This window comes from Ursus arctos, unplaced genomic scaffold, assembly GCF_023065955.2.
Source record: "Ursus arctos isolate Adak ecotype North America unplaced genomic scaffold, UrsArc2.0 scaffold_23, whole genome shotgun sequence".
NCBI lineage: Eukaryota > Metazoa > Chordata > Mammalia > Carnivora > Ursidae > Ursus > Ursus arctos.
In genome coordinates, this window is record NW_026622908.1 from 34567145 (window position 1) to 34584773 (window position 17629).

At 37.0% G+C, this 17629-nt stretch overlaps 1 protein-coding gene across 1 annotated transcript; it reads right to left on the reverse strand.

Annotated features, from left to right (window-relative positions):
- Positions 1-5274: 5274 nt before the first annotated feature.
- LOC113250029 (olfactory receptor 5F1-like) lies at positions 5275-6219 on the reverse strand. The gene has a single exon (XM_026491442.3). The coding sequence runs from the start codon at positions 6217-6219 to the stop codon at positions 5275-5277; it is 945 nt and encodes a 314-aa protein (XP_026347227.2).
- Between the last annotated feature and the right edge of the window lie 11410 nt (positions 6220-17629).

Here is a 17629-nt window from a genome sequence, read left to right on the forward strand (position 1 = left end):
TCGTCACACATATCGTTTGCTTAAACTTGCATTAGGTGTAAATACTTTCCTGTCTTAAGTTTCCAGGAAATGGAACTGTTATGAGGCCATTCACACATGGGGGAAAACACAACCTAGGATAATACAACACAGTAAATCGAGTGACGGAGTAAGAGGAAATTGGGGGACAAATAGATCAGCCTTTGAATTTAATGAACAATTGTCTGTATTGAATCAGGGTTGAGGGTCTCTCAACTCAGTAGTGCAAGACCACACACTCCCATTCAGTTTCCCACAAGCAGCATACTTTGTACTCCTGTCTGTCTCTACAGTCTGGGTCCAAATGCAAAGGATAAAAAATATCATTGCTGATATCTCTCCCATATTCTGAGTGGGTAAGTGAGTTTAGCTCAGTCTTGTTTTTCCTTTCCTTTTATCCTCAGGACCACTCTGAATATTCTTCAACTCCAAACCCATGCATTGTCTTGGGTCCATCAAGTAGCAACAATAGCGACCATTTCTAATAATCACTATTTACAATCTATCATATATTTAAAAATGACTTGTAGTGTTTTAAAAGTGATCCAAAGTATTGCTCTCATTGCAAAGTACACTGTTAAGTGAACCACCTTAACAGCAGACATGCTAGCTGTCCACCTCATTGAGCAGCGGCACCAAATCCTGGTTACTTCCTTCCCAGGGTCTTACCTGTGTAATCTAGTATTTTCATTTTTAGCAAGGATTCTCAAATAGTACTTACAGAATAAGGAAGTTTTCATTGTTAAATGAAATGAAATACAGTAATATTCCCTATACCTGTTTGTAAAATTTGATTCACTTTGTGATTAAATACTCATTGGTGCACATTTATTTTGTTTTCCTAAAGAATGGGTAACCATGGGGACTGGATTATGGGTTAATTGTAAGTCAATCCTCTAAAGGCAGACAGTCTCAAAAGGTCACACAGTATGATCACAGGCAGATATATGGAATCAAACATTATGTGGGGCTTGTATCACAAAGTACTCACTGATCTCTCTGTTACTTTATTTATGGATTTATTTTTGAGCGACCCAGGCACCCTGTGAGCATTTTCTTTTTCTTTTTTTCTTTAAATTTAATCGAATTAATATATAGTGTATTACTAGCTTTAGGGGTAGCATTTAGTGATTCATCGGTTGCATATAACACCCAGGGCTCATTCCACCAAGTGTCCTCCTTAATGCCCATCACCCAGTTACCCCACCCCACCCTGCCGCCACCCTCAGGTTGTTTCCTACAGTTAAGGGTCTCTTATGGTTTGTCAACCTCTCTGTTTTAGTCTTATTTTTCTTCCCAACCCCTAAGTTCATCTGTTTTGTTTCTCAAATTCCACATACGAGTGAAATCATTTGATATTTGTTTATGTTACTTTAAATAAAGTCTTTCTTAGAGTAAAAAAAAAAATGATAGTACTTTTTAAAAAATGATGATCTTTCTTAAAGAAAAAAAATGATAGTACTTTTTAATTGGTTATTTGTATTGCCTCTCTCTTTGTATTTTTAGCTTATTCTGATTGGGTACATAGCCCAGTACCAACGTATTATTCTTCCTTTGTTTACTTAGTAATTGAAAAAATTATTATTCTTTTTTTTTTCTTTTTGTGTGAAATTATGTTTTTGTGTGTTTGTGTGTATGTGTCTGTGTGTGTGTGTGTGTGTCTGTGTGTGTGTGTGTGTGCCCCTCCCATTGTCTGGACAGGTGTAACCTTCCATTCAACTTTGTCTTGAGTGAAATTAATGAGAAGGAGAAACTAACTCCATTACACAGTGTTTAAGGAAATACTGAACCCTGGGTAAATAATGCAATGGATAAAAAAATTAACTCTAGCTAAAACTAAAACTAACTAATTTTTATGATTTCAGAATTGTGTTGGCTTTTGCAATATTTTCTATGATTCTGATCCTAGAAGGAAAAAACAACAGATTTTTCAGGTCTAAATACAAGGAAAGCAAGGTGAAATAAACCACATTTGGCGTCCATAATCACGGAGAGCCTATTTGCATTGAGAACTCGTAATATATTACTCTTTTCCATTTAAATTCTCAACTAATCCTCCCTTCCAGTCTTTGAGAGTGACGATATTACATTATACATTTTGCAGCTGAGATTTCAGGCTATTAAATGACTTTTCAATAGGCCAACTGTTAGTGGGTGAGTCAACTGGAGCACCAGCTTCAGCAGAAGGAAACAATACCCAGCTACCTAACCCTGTCCTGTCCCCTTTTATCCCAGTCACTTGGAAGATCATAAATATATAGATATATATTTTTGTATATGCATATATGTGTGTATATACACATTTGTGTATGTGAATATATATACACACATGCATGTACATACATAGTATGTGAGTATTAGTTTACTAACACTCACAAACTAAATCAAAATTATCAAACTCTCTGTACACATTTTTTCTCCTTAAATGTAGGGCTCCATCTACTCATAACACATCTTTTTTCCTTCGGTGTGTTTTTGCATGTATGTGATTGGCATATTGACTGTTCCATTTCTTCCAACCCTGTGCTTATTTTCCAACTTGGTGATGGTCGCAGGTTTGTAAGCTACCCTCTTCCGGCCTCACCTAATCCCTGATGAAAATATTGACCAAAGCAGAGCCAAAATGCATATACTTTAAACATCCTTTATTAATTTTAGTAAACAGCTGAAGAACCATTGAATAAGGCAAAATATTGGTTGATATCTGCATACTGGATAATAAATTTGAATTTTACATTCAACAGAAGCAAACACTAATTAGAAAAACAGAAAACTATGGAAATACAATACAAAGAACCAAAAAGATTATTTACATTCATGAAAGAATTTAATACATATTGTCACATACATAGGGGAAAAGAGAATGATAAATTCCACCCAACATATTAATTAGAAGACTCAACGATTTTACAGTTTAAATTATTTTGAGTTAAATAAATATGCAATATTTGGAACATGCCTTACATAAACATATTAAATAATAAGCAATAAATTATGAAAATTTAAAAATATTTTTACAAGTTTATGGGTTATAGAAATAATGAAAATTTAGATAAGATACACATACTCAAGGAATTAAAAAGCAGGCAAGATAGTTAAGAGATCATTAGTCTCAAAGTTGTAAGTATTTGTAGACTCTGGAATAAGATTCAGTAAATATAGGAGAGGTGAATTAGTAGCAGAGAACTTGGCCTAAAATAGGATATGTTTAAAAACCAAATTTCAGAATTCCTGGATTTTTTCTCCCAAACATGCTTTTTATTGTCAAATTTTACCAAAAAATAAAATATCTAATAGACAGAACATATTATTGCCATTTACTTGTGAAGTATCTTGGTCCTATATATCAATCTACTAAATACTGGGGACAGGGAACGCAGAAAGAATCCAGCCAGGGAGCAGCCAGCTGGTGCAGAAAACCGTAGGCGAGCCACTCAGAGGAAGGACAATTATCTCAGAGAACAAACTGATCCTTCTGCTGTAGGGTGTCCAGGCCAGGTAACCACCCGAGACCTGGGGAGGGACAGTAAAGCCCACAGGTGCATAGACAAGAGCCATGACATCATAAACACTTCTCTGGGCAAGGTCACCTACATAGGTCACTGGGTACATTGGATGGTTGAGCTAGTTGGACTCTTTGTGACGGGACACAGCATATGCAGTGTCTACATCCCAGATGACAGGGACATCACTTTTGTCTGGTGCAACGTCAGCTGCAAGGGCAAAGGTCATGGGGAATTTCTGCCCCCAAAATTCCAAGTGTGGTTGTTTCTTTAGGAAGCGCTAACCCCTACTCAGTCTCTGCAAAGTTCTATTAAACCAACTCCCTGTTTACCTCCATACCAGCAAAGCATGGCTTTAATATTAAGTTGAATTGATTTTTATTGACAATTGATAGATATCTATAAGGAGGAAATGCATGAGCTTATTGTAAAGACACTGTGTCAGATTCATCCCCTGAACATTGATCTACCTCCTTGGAGCTATGCACTGAATAAACTATGAGCAGCTGAATGCGTGTGTGCGTAACTTTGTCCTATGTGTCCGTCCAAGAGACAGGAAGGGAAGGAAAAGTTGGAAATTTTGAAGACCAGAGAAAGGAATATGAGAGTTGTAATTGGTGCATTCATTTTTTTAAAATTATACCTATACTTTATTTATTTTTTATAATAATATTTTTTATTTATTACATTAGTCACCATACAGTGCATCCCTAGCTTTTGATGTAAAGTTCCATGATTCATTACTTGCGTATAACACCCAGTGCACCATGCAATACGTGCCCTCCTTAATACCCATCACCAGCCTATCCCATTCCCTCAACCCCCACCCCTCTGAAGCCCTCAGTTTCTTTCTCAGAGTCCATAGTCTCTCATGGTTCATTCCCTCTTCTGTTTACGCCCCCTTTCTTCTTCCCTTTCCTCTCCTACCGATCTTCCTACTTCTTATGTTCCATAAATGAGTGAAACCATATGATAATTGTCTTTCTCTGCTTGGCTTATTTTGCTTAGCATTATCTCCTCCAGTCCCATCCATGTTGCAGCAAATGTTGAAAAATCATTCTTTTTGATGGCTGAGTAATATTCCATTGTATACTTTATTATTTTTTTATTTTTTATTGTATTATGTTAGTCACCATACAGTTGCATTCTAATGAGATGGTACTTCTCCTGATACCACGTTTTAGACAAGCTCACACTTATCTATTAATGGATATATGTGTGTATGGGGAGAAGGCTCTGGAAAAAAAAATGGTGAGTTTATAGCTGCAATTAAAACTGTAGTCCTAAAATTTGATTTAAGCCTCCCTCCTGAAGATAATTCAATAAATTAAAATGCAAATATATTTTAAATTTAAATTGTTTCACACATGAGTGATACATAACAGTCTCTTACAGATCAAAAATAGTGAAATAAAAATGCATGGGAAACATAAGTGAACAATTCCAAATATTCTATATGGTTAGTTGCATGTGCTATTGTGACTTGTGATTCTAAATACTAAATTTCTTTCATTCTCTAACCAAGATTTGATTAGAAATAAACCCTATTTGTGAGGACCCAGCAAAACTAAACAATTACATGAAAGCCCAGAGTCCATCTATAAGACTTGTGAATTACTTGGTTCCTAAATGGGTGCATGCACTTGAATATTAACAGAAAGCAATTACTTAGAAATATCCCAATGAAAAATGTAGGAGCCAATGAACCTAGAAAGTTCATTTGCTACCTAGTTCAGAAAATTTACCAAACAAATCAGAGAAACGAAGGGATGCGTGTCCTGGTAGTTACATTCCATAAAGCCTTCTTTACTTCCTTATTCCTGAGGCTGTAGATCAGAGGATTCAACATGGGGATCACCACCGTGTAGAACACGGAAGCCACTTTGTCCTGATCCAGAGAGTAGCTGGAACTAGGTCTCAGATACGTATAGATGGCGGTGACATAGAACAGAGTTATAGCGGTCAGGTGAGAGGCACAGGTTGAGAAGGCTTTGCGCCTCCCCTCCCCTGAATGCATACGGAAGATAGAAAAGAGAACATAGGAGTAGGAGGTGAGGATGACCAGCAGACTTCCTACTATATTCACACCAGCAAATGTGGAAAAGATACTTTCATTCAGGTGTGTGTCGGAGCACGAGAGCCTAAAAAGTGGGGGGGTGTCACAGAAGAAATGATGAATGACATTGGAACTGCAGAATGGCAAGCTGCTCACATAACTTGTGTTAACCATGGAGTTCAAGAACCCTGCTGTAAAAGCGCCCGCTGCCATTTTGAGGCACACTGTCCTGGACATGACCACAGGGTAAAGGAGCGGGTTGCATATGGCCACATACCGGTCATAGGCCATTAACCCAAAGAGGATGCATTCAGTCGTGGCCAAGGCGATGAAGAAGTACAGTTGCAGGAAGCAGCCTGCAAAGGAGATGGTTTTCTTCCCTGATAACAGGTCCACCAGCATCTTTGGGGTGATGGTGGAGGAGTAGCAAACATCCACGAGGGACAGGTTGGCCAGGAAGAAATACATGGGTGTGTGAAGTCGGGAGTCAGTCCTGATTAAGAGGATCATCCCAACATTCCCCCAAACTGTAAGTGTGTAAATCACCAGAAAAAGCAGAAAGAGGACAATCTGTAGCTCCATCGTGTCAGCTAACCCCAGCAGGATGAACTCAGTCAGGGCCGTGTGGTTTCTTCTGGCCATTCGTCACACATATCGTTTGCTTAAACTTGCATTAGGTGTAAATACTTTCCTGTCTTAAGTTTCCAGGAAATGGAACTGTTATGAGGCCGTCCACACATGGGGGAGAACACAACCTAGGATAATACAACACAGTAAATCGAGTGATGGAGTAGGAGGAATTTGGGGAACAAATAGATCAGCCTTTGAATTTAATGAACAATTGTCTGTATTGAATCAGGTTTGAGGGTCTCTCAACTTACTAGTGCAAGACCACACACTCCCATTCAGTTTCTGCAAAAGCTCTCTATGTTGTTCTGCTCTTTCATTCCAGCCAACATCCATATGCAAATGATAAAAATATTCTTGCTTCAAATTCTCTCATTCTGTGAACAGATACATGTGTTTAATTGAAATCTATTTTTTCCACTCAGGAGCACTCTGAATATTCCTCACCACCAAAGCACCTAAAAATTGTTCTTGTCTACCTCAAGTAACAAATATAGTGACCATTTTAAATAGCCAATATTTTGATACCTCTTATAGTCTTAGGAATGATTTTGTAGTGTTTTAAAAGGAAAGGGAATGAAACAATTGTTCTTGTTACAAATACACTCTCAAGTTACATCATGTAGTAGCAGACATGATACTTGTCCACCTCTGTGAACAGCAGCATCAAATCCGGCTAAATTCCTTCCTAGGGTCTTACCTGGATAGTTTACTATTTTCTTTTCTATTAGGAGTTCTCAGTTGAAGCTTAAAAATCAAAAGTAGAAAAATTCTATTTTTTAAATGCAATGCAATGCAATGAAAATTCAAATTAGCTATTTGTCAGAATTTGAGACACCTTCTGAAAAATACACTTTGCTATGCTTTTATACTTATTTTCATAAAGAGAAAAGAGTAACCATGGGAACCAGATTGTGGATTTTAACTATGAGTCAATCCTCTAAGGCAGGAACTCCGGTCTCAACTGAGAACACATAATGATCACATGCATATATGTGGAACCAAACATTATGTGGACCTTGCATCATAGAGGTGTTCCTGATCTCTGTGTTACTTTAACGTCTCACCAAAATAATTGATGAATCACTATATTATATACTATATATTAACTACAGTGGAATGTAAAAAGAATTAAAAAATTAAAAAATAGTCTTTTGCCAAAGTTAAAAAAATGATAATAATTTTAATTGGCTATTTGTGTTTTTCCTCTCTCTTTGCAGCTTATCCCAAATGGGTACATGGCCCAATACCAATATATTAATCTTCCCTTGCTTTTCAATTATTGAAAGCATTATTTTTCTTTTCCATTCCTTTTGTGTGTATGTGTGTTTGTGTGTGTGTACACTTTTCCCTTTGTCTTGGCAAGTTAATCCTTTAATCCAACTCTCTTCTTGAGTGAATTTAATGACAATGAGAAATTAATTCCATTGTACAATATTTAAAGAAATATGATACCCTGAGCAAATAAGACAATGGATCAAAAAAACCTAACTTATTTTTTATGATTTTAAAATTGTGTTGGCTTTTTACAATTAATGTTTGTGATTCTGATCCTGTAAGGGGATGAAACAACAGATTTCCAGATCTAAATACAAATAAAGCAAAGTGAAAAAAACAAAAAACAAACAAACAAACTAAAAAACCAACAACAACAACAACAACAACAACAAAAAAAAAAAAACATGGAGCATCCATAAACACAGAGTCTATTTCCATAGAGAAGTCAAAATATATTAAAATTTTCCACTTAAGGTACATGAGAAATAATCTCCAGTGTTTTAATGATTGCCGTCTCTTGACTTGGTATAAATTTATTCATCAAAGGGACATTACAGTTTATGAGATGTAGTTTAAGCTCTATATTTTCACATGTCACTTACTCAGTTATTACCTAACAAACAAAAATGTCTGCATAAAAAAGGAATTTGAAAGAATAATTTTAAATGAACTAAATATTTTTTGTTAATTGTTGAGTTATATCATAGAGAGGATACTCATTTTTATTGATTCGGATTTCTAAATATCTTGTTATTATGTATGATTGCTGTGTACTTTAAATATTTTTAAAAAACTTCAACATCAAAGGTAAAGTGAAGCCCTTAATTAGAAAAACATATTCAATTATATTCTCAGGACATATTAATAACAAAATGTATCATTCAGTTACTTGTTTATATTTTTTTCTTTTTAATTTTCTAACAAAATTTTTGGAATACAAAGCTTTATAATTATTGACCAGGTTAATAGAACAGCGTCTGTCATACAGTAGACAATCAACAAATGTTTGTGGATAAATAAATAAAACAGTAAATAGACGTGGTTATATTTTAAACTATAAATTTAAAAATCTTCAAGTTGTTTTTATAAATAATTAGATTCATAATGCATCACTTCTTAGATTGTAAAATTTTCATCTATGTAATTTATCTAAGGATCAATCTCACAATGCTAATAGTTTATTCTAATAATTTTATTCAAATTAATAAAACAAATACACATAATAAATTGTAAATTGATATTGTAGGAAAAGTAGGTTTTTAATTTATTCATTTCTGTCACTGAAGTGCATGTGTGGATTTTTTTTATACTTAGAAGAATGAGAAATATGTCGATTCATTACATAACTGTAATGTCTATTGATTTCTCTTGAGATTCAATAAAAAATAACATAATTAGGAAGCATTCTGATGCTGAACCCTATATTTCCCCCAATGCAGAAGGTAATAATAATTCACAATTTACAAAGGGATTTATTACATTAAAAACAGTTAGCAAGGAGTCTGCCTTTCCTTACCATCTAGTGATTATTTGTCTCGCAGGGTAATCATCACCATGGTACTTATCCCTTCAGGAATAATTGCACTGTACCTTCTTTGAAATTAAGCTAAAAAATGCAGCAAAGATTATTGTTGATGAGACCCACTGGGCATTCACTTTGACGGGTTGATCTACCTCAGAGGGTAGTAACTTCAGCACCGCAAATTTGTGGCTTAAAAAGGTGAAATGGCAATGCTTTAAAACATAGCAGACTATCGCCTTTAATAACACGTCTTCTTTTGTAATTTAATGGTTAAAAGTTTAGGATTAGGCTGCTTGAATTTTTGTTCCAAAAGATTTGTTATTGCAAAGGTTGTTTATTTTTGTTTATTTATTTATTTATTTTTACATCTTCTTTCATGTCAATAATGGTGCAAGAGAAGCCAGGAAAATTGCATTTAAAGGCTCAGACATAATTTTAATTAAGACCAAAAGTTAAACGATTAGATTGACATCCTATGATCAAAACTGATGAACAAGTTTAGTGACACTACTTTAAAATTATGTAAAAGACAATAATGTTCAATATTGTCAATTCTAGGTAACAATTCAATGGAAGATATGGCTCAGAAAAAACCAAACCAAAACAAAGCAAAACTTTAAAAGGTATTTGGAATAGGTTCATGGAAAGGGGTAAAATAGCAAATTATGAAGATTAATAAAAACGTTTGAGTTGCTAAATTTGGGATCCATATTTGATTCGAAAATTAGTTGTATACCCTTATCACTGCAGAAAAGATTTAGATGTAAAAGGCTAATATTTGTAAAATTAAAGGTCCTTTGAAAAAAATAACCCAACAATAGATACTCAAAACATTTGTGAAGAACATTATAAAAAATCATTAAAGGGGCGCCTGGGTGGCACAGCGGTTAGGCGTCTGCCTTCAGCTCAGGGAGTGATCCCAGCATTGTGGGATCAAGCCCCACATCAGGCTCCTCTGCTATGAGCCTGCTTCTTCCTCTCCCACTCCCCCTGCTTGTGTTACCTCTCTCGCTGGCTGTCTCTGTCAAATAAATAAATAAAATCTTAAAAAAAAATCATTGAAAGATTTTAAATAAATAGGAATAGCGACACCATGTTTACAAAGATGGCTCAATATTTTAAAGATATATTTTATAAAATTAATCTTTAAATACAGCACAATTCCAAATAAAATTTCAAAAACATTCTGAAAGTAACAATGTATTTATTTGTTTGTTTGTTTATTTGTTTATTTTTAAAGATTTTATTTATTTATTTGGCAGAGAGAGACAGCGAGAGAGGGAACACAAGCAAGGGGAGTGTGAGAGGGAGAAGCAGACTTCCCACCGAGCAGGGACCCCCGATGCAGGGCTCGATCCCAGGACCCTGGGATCATGACCTGACCCGAAGGCAGACACTTAACAGCTGAGCCACCCAGGGGCCCCTGAAAGTAACAAGTAATTTAAATATTTATTGAATAACCCAAAACTAAAAGACTAAGCCAATCCTGAAGAGGGATTGCCATTATATGATGGAAAGCTTACCAATAAAGAAAGTTTAACGTAGGCTAATGATCAGAACAGAATCCAGAAACAGATTCACATGTAAATGAAAATTTAATGCAAGATGTCACCAAGGGTGAATGGAGAACATATACATATTTTCAAAGATTTATTTATTTGTTTGAGAGAGAGATAGAGAGGGAAGAAGCCGGGAGAGGGAGAGAGAATCCCAAAGAGACTCCCTGCTGAGCATGGAGCCCAAGGCAGGGCTTGATCTCAGGACTCTGAGATCATGACCTGAGCTGAAACCAAGAGTCCAATGTTCATTTGACTGAGCCATCCAGGTGCCTCAAGAGCATATATTTAAAAAAACAAAAACAAACGAACAAACAAAAAAACAGTGGGGAAAATATACTGTCTGCATTCAAAAAAGAAAAGATCCCTACTTAATATAATAAGCAAAAAAATAATAATTCCAGATGTGTTGAAGATTTAAATATCTGACACCCCCACTATGCTGCCAAAAAAAGTGTTAAATGTCTGACCATAACAAGTGTCAGTAAGTATATGGAACCTGACGTATTACGTGCTGTTATCGAGAGTATAAATATGAGCAAGAAATTTAGAAAACATTTGATTATATTTTAAAGCTGAACGTAGGCATACTTTGTATCCAATCACTGCCACATCTAGGGATGTACCCAGACAGACGTGCATGTGTGCACCAAGGGAACTGTAGCATTCATAGAAGCATTAGTCACGATAGAAAGTAGCAGACAATTTAGTTATGGCAACGTTAAGGAAAAATAATACTATGGAACTGTAAAATTAAAGAGTACAGGAATGAGTATGAACATAAAATAGGGTTAGAAACATAATACTGAAGAAAAGTGCAAGCAATAGAAAGGACAAACTGGATGCCGTCACATTTACAATATTCAAAAACAAAAAAAGTAGATTTGTGAAAAATATATGTAAGAGCTTGGATACATTGTTTTCTAAAAGTAAAAGCTAAGGAATGAAAAATACAGAAGACTGGTTGTCACTGTCGAGGAAGCAGGATAATGGGGTGATCACAGAGAATTTCCAGTTTGGACAATACTCGAAATTCTTCGTTTTTATTTAACTTGGGAGGTGAATTTATATGTATTCATGTAATTCGGTTTCTTAATATCTATTTTCTATTTTTGGAATAGGTTAAATTTCATATTTTATATACTAAAGAATAAAGAAGTTTGAAATCTTAATTAAAAGAAAAAAAAAAGCTTGAGGAAACAGTTTAGTACTTCTGTCAGAGGTGCCCGATACCACCAGCAGTTTTGGTGATTTACTAGAAGGACTCACAAAACTCAGAATCACTATTATGGTTATGGCTTATTACAGCTGCACAGTTAGATTAAAATTGGCAAAGGAGAAAGATGTATAGGGCAGTGTCCAGAAACCAGGCATAGTTTCCACTGGTCCTCTCCTGGTGAGGTCACACAGACAGCACTTGGTTCTCCTGGCGGTGTTGCCCAATGACAGTTATGAATTCTTGCCAACCAGAAAGGCTGAACCAAATCTTAGTGTACAGGATTTTGTTTTTTAAGTAGGCTCCGGACCCAACGTGAAGCCCAACACGGGGTTTGAAGTCATGACCCTGAAAGCAAGACCTGAGCTGAGTCAGATGCTTAACTGACTGAGCCTCCCGGTGCCCCAGTGTAGAGGGTTTTATTGGAGAGCACGACATACGCTTGGAGAGCCCACATAACTGTCCTGTTACTTTGTCTTCAGCTGCTCCACCCTAGAATTCAAACTGATCCAGCCTAGCCCAAAGCATTTGAAGAAAACCCAGGTGTATAAAAACAGGCATTTATCTTAAATCACATCATTAGCTTAAACTGGTGTGGGACTCCAGGATACAAAGATGCTCTTATTAAGGAGCATATTCCAAGGTTTCAGAAGTTATCTCTCAGGGCCAGTCAAAGCTCAGTCTTCGAAGAGCTTTGGAATAATGCAGAGTTTGGGCAATCCAGACTGACTGAGTTAGCCCATTACTGCACAGTTCCAACATGAAAAACGGTGACAGTGATTCTCACAGAATTGTAACTTGGCTGTTTAGTTTTGCCAGTATAGAAAATGAATGACTTTTCAAAATATTAGTTAATTATTCTTTATGAATGTAATCAGGTGATGACTTCCATTTATAACTACTATTCCTAATATCGCACTTTTACAGCACAGCCCATGATACCCTATATGTAGCTTTTCAATGATATGATGCTTTCTCTACTTCCCTACCCCATCCAGGAAAAACAAATGTCCTGAATTGCTTTGTTTTTCTTGGCAAGGAAAACAAAGAAGTTTCAAACATTTTGTCTCTGTGTAAATCCCAGGTTCTTGAAAAATAAAAATTAGTTTACCTCTCACTATCCCATGAAAATATACAACTAGCATTGTATTGAAGACCAAAATATGATATGGCATCTGCAAATATCAGCAATCTAGAAGCCTTGTTTCTGTGGGTCCAGACATTTAGGGAATGTTGGTGTATCTTCTATTTTGAGTTCGTCACTCAATTACCAATGTGTGGAGGGGGGTGCCCCCCCCCCATACCACCAAGCAAGTAATGCTCTGGATGCAAGCAGGGTATAGCAGGGTATCCTACAGTTGAACTCAATTCTGATACGACCCACCTAGAGAGAGCATCAGATTCCACAGGTTAAGGACTCAGTCCTACAAGACCACCCCACCCTCAAATGCCAATCACAAGCCTGGGTTGTTACCCAAGTTTCTGACAGACTGGCCATTAATTGGAGATTCTAATGACCCTCTCCTTGGATTATAATTAAGGTCTCTATCCTATAAATTCCCCACACCCTTCAGATGCCCATCACAAGTTCAGATTGTCACCTGTACATTTGACTGAAATGACTATAAATCAGAGGTTCCCAGGACTCCCTCCTTGGGTTTGATTGAACTGCTACAGTGGCTCACGGAGCTCAGAGACACATTTCACTTATTGGATTACCAGTTTATTATATAAAAGGGCATAACTCAGGAACACCCAGATGGAAGTGATGCATGGGGCAAGGTATGGGGGAAGGATACGGAGCCTTCTCAGAGGACACCACTGTCCCTGAATCTCCAAGTGCCCACCAATCTGGAAGCTTCCCAAATCCCATACTTTCCAGTTTTTATGGAAACTTTATTACATAGGCATGATTGATTAAATCAGTGACCATTGGCAATGGACTCAACTTCCAGTGATCTCCCTTCTCCCTTCCCAACCTTAGGTGACATAGGGACATTCCAAGAGTCACCTCATCAGTACCATAGCAGAAGACATCTTTATCTCTCTCAACACTTAGGAAAATTCCAAGGGTTTTAGAAGCCTTGTGCTAGAAACTGGGACAAAAACCAAATATGTATTTCTTATTATAAATCACAAGATCACATCCTTCCGAAATGGAAGCACACTTTTTTATACCTCGTGTTTCCTACCACATAAAAGACGCAACATATTGATAACCCACTTTCAATTCTGGAGGCTACATCTTCTATGTGAGTGAGCCCACATTTGAGCCCCTCAGTGGACTCTCTTAAGGGTTGACAACTTTCTGAAGGATGCCTAGCAGAAAGGGCTCTTTGGACTGTAATGCAAACAGCTCTATACCCAGTCTTTTTCCTATCACATTCCCCAAATGGACCCTGGCGTATCAAAATGTTGTGTGCAGTAACAGAAGCCTTTAGAGATTTTAAGAAGATTACATTTTTTTTTTTTTGCTTCAGCAAATTTACTTTTCTCATTTTGAAAAATAAGCGTTATCCTGCTACTGGGCTCTGGTTGAGATAGAATACCTGCCCACGGGACACCAGGGTATTGCGAGTCCTAAATTTTCCATTATGAACATGGGGTTATAAGATCTCTTATTGATAAAGTCAGGTACTCCATGAAGAACATTATTATTTCATGGAATTTACCTATGTGAAGCTGGGCCTGAACAAATCCAAAAGGTCCAGGTAATTTTCAGGAGATACTCACTTACTTTCGCAGCACAGCATGGCACCAAGGAACTGACTTCTCAATGGCTAACTAATGGAAGAGTTGAAACAAAACAATACAAAAACAAAACAAAACAAAACAAAAAACCACACACACACAAAAAAAGTAAGCCCAGTTGCTGTCAGGCTCTACATACTGTAGTGATTACTGCAAAGAATGCATTGCCACAGTATTATTACGCCAGGCTAAGGAATTCCTGAAGATTATTGGAGAATGTTGGATAATTTTTCCAGAAATAAACATGTTTAGCTATGTTGCTTATAGAAGAAATCTAAAAATCTATTTCAGTTTGGCCAGTCAATCAGGAGCATGAAGGAATGCAATTGGTAGTGAAGGGGAGGTTCAGGGAAGCTCTATGTGGATGGGCTTTTTGGTATGGGCTGTATACAGTTAATAACACACTCCTAAAAATGATTCTTCCTCACTCTGGTTAAACTGCTTGTGTGAAGGAAAGCAGCACGTCCTCTGAGGGATGCAGTAGTGGTTGTCCTGAATTGGACGGCGGGGACGCCGCAATGCCTCTTCAGCCCCGTAACAGGCTAAGGAGAGAGATTTCATCTCTAGCTCCCTAGAAACTGAAGCTGGAATATGTGCACTACTCTTGGCTAATCACAAATTCCATTCCTAACTTTTGAGTCTTTTGAATGTAAAGCAAAAGAGGGATTATTCACAGCAGCTGACAATGGAAGGGGCTGGCAGTCGTCAGATAGGAAGCAGACTGTTCTATGCTGTTACCCTCACTCCTCTATTTCCTTTGGTTCCTGCCAAGTTTCTCAACTAGTCCTCCACCTTCCTTCTACTTTGAAGGAGTTGGCCAATCCATGTTCTGCTGTTAATAAGCAGAGCTGTTTTACTGTTGTTTGTCCCCATATCACTGTTTGTAAAACAAGGTAGTACTCTTTAAGGTGAAGGATATCTTTTTGGGTTTTTTTGTTTGTTTGCTAAGGTTTTATTTATTTATGAGAGAGAGAGAGAGAAAATGAGTAGTGGGAAGGGGCAGAGGGAGAGAGAGAAGCAGACTCCCCACTGTGCAGGAAGCCTGATGCAGGGCTGGATTCCAGGACCAGGCGATCATGACCTGAGCTGAAGACTGATGCCTAGCCAACTGAGCCACCCAGGTGCCCCACCTTTGTGTTTTAACAAACATACACTCCTTATAGAAAGGTAGATTTTCTTTATAATCATATTTTTTAAAAATACAACTAAGAGATCACTATTTTTTTAATTATTTTTCTTTTCTCAAAAGATATGTAGGCTTATTAAATGAAATAGGCGGAAAGAAAGAACAGTAATTTTGGCATCTTCTCTCTCAGAATTTTTAAAAAGATTTTATTTATTTATTTGTCAGAGAGACAGAGAGAGCACAAACAGGGGGAGCAGCAGGCAGGCTTCCCGCTGAGCAGGGAGCCCGATGCGGGGCTCCATCCCAGGACCCCGGGATCATGACCTGAGCTGAAGGCAGATGCTTAACCCTCTGAGCCACCCTGGCACCCTTTCTCAGAAATTTTTAAGCTGTGTTTTTCTAGCTCTTAATTCTTCACACACATTGCTGTTTTGATTGACAAAAGATGACCCTTTTTTTTTTTTAAATACACTGAGGTTTTGCCTCTCTAGTAGCAACAAAAATTATTTTAATTTTCCCACTAGATACAAGAAAAAAGCCAGTTGTTTGCAACGTCTGGCACCCCAGCATCCCAGACTTATCCATTCTGCATTCTGTCTACCTTGAGTCTTAAGGTACAGACTCTACACCAATGCCGACAAGTTAAAGTCCAGAAACCAAATTTTAAGTATAAGAAATGCTGCTATTATTGTTAAAGAAAAGGAACAGGTACTCAATGAATACAACCTTCTTCACAAGGAGCTGGGTCTTACGTGCATTATCCCAATCCCCCCAAGAATTTGATGAGATGGGCAATTATTATTCACAGCTTAAAAATTAACAAAAATCAGGTTTATAAGCAGCTTAATATCTCACAGTTGTGACATGGCAAAACTAACGTTCAAATCGAGGCCGCCTGACACATAAGCTCTCACTCCTGCAGCTTATCCTTCAAGGCATATTTCCTTGTACTCACTCAGATAAACCAAAACCAAAATCAGGGTGCTTGGGATTCTTAATAGCATCGAGACTGTACTTTAGAATCCCGTCTTATGACTGATGCTTTAAAGCATCTTTCAGTATCTGATAGAATCATAACATTTACCGGAGAAAGCCTTTTTTTTTATTATTCGGTATTGCTAAAATATTTTTGTTGTTGTTGTTATTTTTTAATCAAACATCTCCCAGTGATGGACACATATATTTTGTTGTAACTGACTACATTGGAGTCCATTCTGTTACCATTTTTCATCTTTCTCATTTAAAATAAACCATTCAAGCCACACCACTGGAAAGGAAGTAATTACCTATCCAAAGTCCTCCTGGGGTTGGGGATTATCTTGGGGTCATATCCCACTTGTCACCGCCGAGAAGATAAATAGTCATCCATTATAAGACCCATTGGTAAAATTTGGATAGAAGGGTTGTCAGCCTCTCGTACAAAATAAATTCTCTGATTCAAAATTCTAGATGGGGCTAAGGTAGGTGACTGTCTGTTGTGAATGTAACAATGAACAAAGGTAATGTTGTCTTAGATAAAAGGTAGGTTCACTGATTCTCTGTGGTGTTTTCTTAGTTTGTGTGCATGTGTGGGCCAGGGGAGGGGATGGAGGATGAAGGAGGTATAAATCTGAACTTACCTTACCCCTGGCATTTTCCAAAACCACTGCCTGATTCATTGTGCCCCTTATTGCCAGGAGGCAGAAACTAATGGTGCTTATTTTGGAATTTGGGGAAATCCAATGGTCTAATTAATTGAGTAAATCTTAAGTAACCCTCATCAGCCAAGTTTCACTTGCTATGAGCACATACCTATGTTCACATATACTATGACTACTTTGTGTTTGTTCCTATAATCATCAATTCAGGGAACTTATGACTTTGAAGTCAGATATTGAATTATCAAACAATCATAATGCCCTTAATAGTAATAATAGACAATAATGGATCCATTTTATACATCTATAATATAATAAGCTCTGTAAATGGTGTTGTAA